Below are 3,595 nucleotides of genomic sequence, written 5' to 3'. Positions count from 1 at the left end.
GTTTTTGCCATTTTTATCTAGAAAGGTTTGAGAATTTGAAGAAAAACGAATAGATCAAGAGCAGAGTGTAATGGTTTGGGGAAAATCTTGATAAAAAACCTGGAAATTATAATGAAAACTTGAAGAGCGGGGATGAAGATGTGAAAATTTGAAAAAAGTTGGTAATAGCTTGAAAGATCGAAGGTAGAAGCTTGGTCGGAAAGTAGGAAAAGAACAAAGGATGAAAGCTTTTATAGAAAAAATTCGCGTCGCTTCGCATTCTGAGGCAATCAGTCGACGGTTGACGCGTGTCCGAAGTTAGAACGATGTGACTGACTGGAGGTTTCGGCTTTTTTATCGTTTCTATTATAACGTACGAAAGAAGGAACTGGGAAGCATCTGTCATTTCTCATCGTTTCGGCGAACCTACCCTCTGAAAAACGAGGGGACTATCTGTATATGGGTAAAACCGAAGGTAATGAGCACTCCGATTTTTTGGTGGGGCAAACGAAGAGAGGACATAACTGCGCGTCATCGAGATTGAAGCCGGGAGCTGCCCGTATCAAAGCTCGAACTAAACACCTGCCCCCGGAGCCATTGAAATCGTGACCCCGGACCAGATTCGATTAACGAGAGCTCAAGAAACATTGCCAAACGACCGCACACGATTAACAAAGGGCTGTGATATCAGCGCCCAGCCGGATATCACGGCATGAATATCGGCCCGTATCAACGGTAGATCAGTAATTAGCGAAAAGAAAGATTTTTATCTTTTTTAGAATTGTACTTAGGATAAAACTTCGGTACTATATAAAGGGGAAGTTGACTATTCATTAGGCACATTGTAATACGCATACCAAGGCAATATACATCTGTTTTCTGTTTCTAAAAGTTAATCAAAGTTCTTGCTTTTGTTCATAAGCTCTTCGTAAGCGTTGGCTCGGAACCTAAGGCCCGTTTCTTGTTAAGCTTTTAATCGAGCCCGGACCCATTATTATCATTGGTTTGGCTATTTATTCTGTTTTTTATTTGCTTATCTAACATTATTAATTACTTACATCGAATTAGTCCACGTATACTTAAAACTGCGTATAAATTCAATTGTTGTCCATTTTAAGTGTAAACAAAGAGCAATATTGACTTGCTAAGGAGGTTCAAATTTTGTGTGATGTCAGGTATTTAAGCCTCATTAGCACCGCTTTGCTGTCTTCTTTTAAGTTTTAAGCCTCTCTGTGAAAATCTTGAGTTCATTTCTGTCCACAAAGACTTAGTCAGACGCTAGCAGATCTAATTAAAAAGGTATAAGTTCAACTAAAACCATATATATATCTATATTGTAAAAAAATATGTAAAGATTAAACTTGTAAAATATAAATTATGGATCTACTTCTTATTATAGAGGCGACGATATTTCGCATTCGCTATTAAATTTTGAATAGAGGTGAGTTGTAAGTACTAAGTAGGGTACAAGACCAATGAGAAAAAGAGGGCCTGATGTCCTCGTACAAAAGCTTACACCATAAACCATCCATTCCCTATTTAGTCCCTTTGTCCCTACACACTCCACATGCCTTTGTTTTTCAAGTCTCCCTCCATAAATACTCCCTCTTTCCTTCCCATTTTTTCCTCACAATCACAAACCATTCTCAAATTAAACTCATATCCCTTCTATATTTTTCATTATAAACTAGCTGATCTCTCTTTGTAATCAAAATGGGTCTAAAGAAAACAAGCAAACAAAGCACTCAAACAGCAGCTTTGAAACAAATCATCAAAAGGTGTTCCAGCTTCGGAAAGAACGAGAATGGTTTCCCCCATGATGTTCCAAAAGGTCATTTTGTTGTCTATGTGGGAGAAAATAGGAGCAGATATATAATTCCTATTTCTTGGTTGTCATATCCAGAATTTCAAAACTTACTTCAAAGAGCTGAAGAAGAGTTTGGATTTAGCCATGAGATGGGCATTACTATTCCTTGTGATGAAGATGATTTCTGCTCTCTTATTTCCATGTTCAGATGAATTGATGAAGACCAAGTTGGGTTTGATGACCAGCTAGGTTAATTAATTAGGATATTAAGTAAATAGTAAGAGGTTTTATTTTTAACTGACAATAGCCCACATCTAACTATTGTGGAGTTTGGGTTGATTTGTATATTGGTTTCATGTACTATTGGTATTTTCATCAGTGGTGTGGATTCTGCACCCGTGGAAAACTCTTCATTCTATTGTTCCAAAGAGTTACCATAAATTTAGAGGCCTTTGTTTGTTCAGAATTTGCAATTTTCTTTTCCTTCAAATTTTCCCGTTTTCAAGATTATAATTCAATAATAACTCAGTGATTATAATGTGTGATAAGGATGCAATCATATCAATACTAACTCACCGGATTCCATCAGACTATAACGTGATAAGACCTTACATTGTTATTATATAGGTCAAAACATATTTACTTTGACCGTGAGCTTCTCAAACTTATTCTAAATATGTGAACTTTTAAAAGTCATTTAATTAACTTATAACACTTTCTTTATAGTTTTTACGTAGGCAACTCGATCGTGTGCGTATTTTTGTTTACCGTCAATACATAAAATTTGAGCTGACTAATGATCATCAGACGTGTATTGTCCGACTAATGAAGCTAAAATTTATGTGTAAGTTCAACGGTTGGAACTTTGAAATTTTAGCCTCGCACATACTTCCAACGGCTAAGTAACAAATATACTTGACTACCTTGCTTTACCGTTATCGACTTGCTTCTCCAGTTTTACATTTACTTAATAATTTTATATTATTGGTGCATATTAACATGTTGTAGCAGATTATTTATCTCTTATAGTGCGAAAAAGATTTTACATTGTGCTAGTACAAATGTTAAACTCTTAAGTACTATATATGCTTCTAATCAAATTACATTTTAAAAAAATGGTGAATAGGTGTCATATCTTGTTAACATTACAGTCAGACCTCTCTATAACAACATCGCTATGTAATAGTTATTCCCTATAACGTCAAGTTTTTTATAGAACCAATTTTCATGCTATGTTATAACTCTATGATAGGATTTCACTATAACAACCAGGAAAATTTGGAACAAATAAGACTGTTATAGAGAGATTTGACTGTATTAGACTTTTACTTAGGCTACTTGTAGTATGATTTGTATTATTTCTATGTTTATTGCTCCTTCAAAATTTCCAAATTTAAACGTTCACTATTTCTTTAACTAGCGATCTTATTATTTCAGCTTATTATTACTTATTATTCGAAAAGGAAAGGTCTCAATCCATGTTAATCATTATGAAGAATAAGATTAATTAGTTTCAATGATGTAATCAAGAAAGCTTTTAATATGATAATGTGATAAATTAACAAGATGTCGAGCCAATATTGAAGACACATACTTTTGAGCACATGGTTGTAGGACCACTATGACCATATTCCTACTATAACTTATCAATCAATTGAATACTTAGAATTGTAAAACGAAAAATTAGTACTATAATTTTGTCCAAATGCTGAGTTCTTTCTTTTATGGGACGCATGACTCAGTCGAAGACAAAGTGAGATAGAAAAGGGGACAATGGTACACATGTGCACAGTGTTATTAACGAAAGAG

General features: G+C 34.6%; 1 protein-coding gene across 1 annotated transcript; it reads left to right on the top strand.

Moving 5' to 3' along the window:
* Positions 1 to 1,692: 1,692 nt before the first annotated feature.
* On the top strand, positions 1,693 to 1,998 carry LOC107832378 (auxin-responsive protein SAUR50-like). Its single transcript, XM_016660218.2, has one exon. The coding sequence runs from the start codon at positions 1,693 to 1,695 to the stop codon at positions 1,996 to 1,998; it is 306 nt and encodes a 101-aa protein (XP_016515704.1).
* Positions 1,999 to 3,595: the final 1,597 nt, after the last annotated feature.

This window comes from Nicotiana tabacum, chromosome 3, assembly GCF_000715075.1.
Source record: "Nicotiana tabacum cultivar K326 chromosome 3, ASM71507v2, whole genome shotgun sequence".
In the NCBI taxonomy this organism is placed as follows: domain Eukaryota; kingdom Viridiplantae; phylum Streptophyta; class Magnoliopsida; order Solanales; family Solanaceae; genus Nicotiana; species Nicotiana tabacum.
This window is presented reverse-complemented; position numbering and strand designations above follow the sequence as displayed.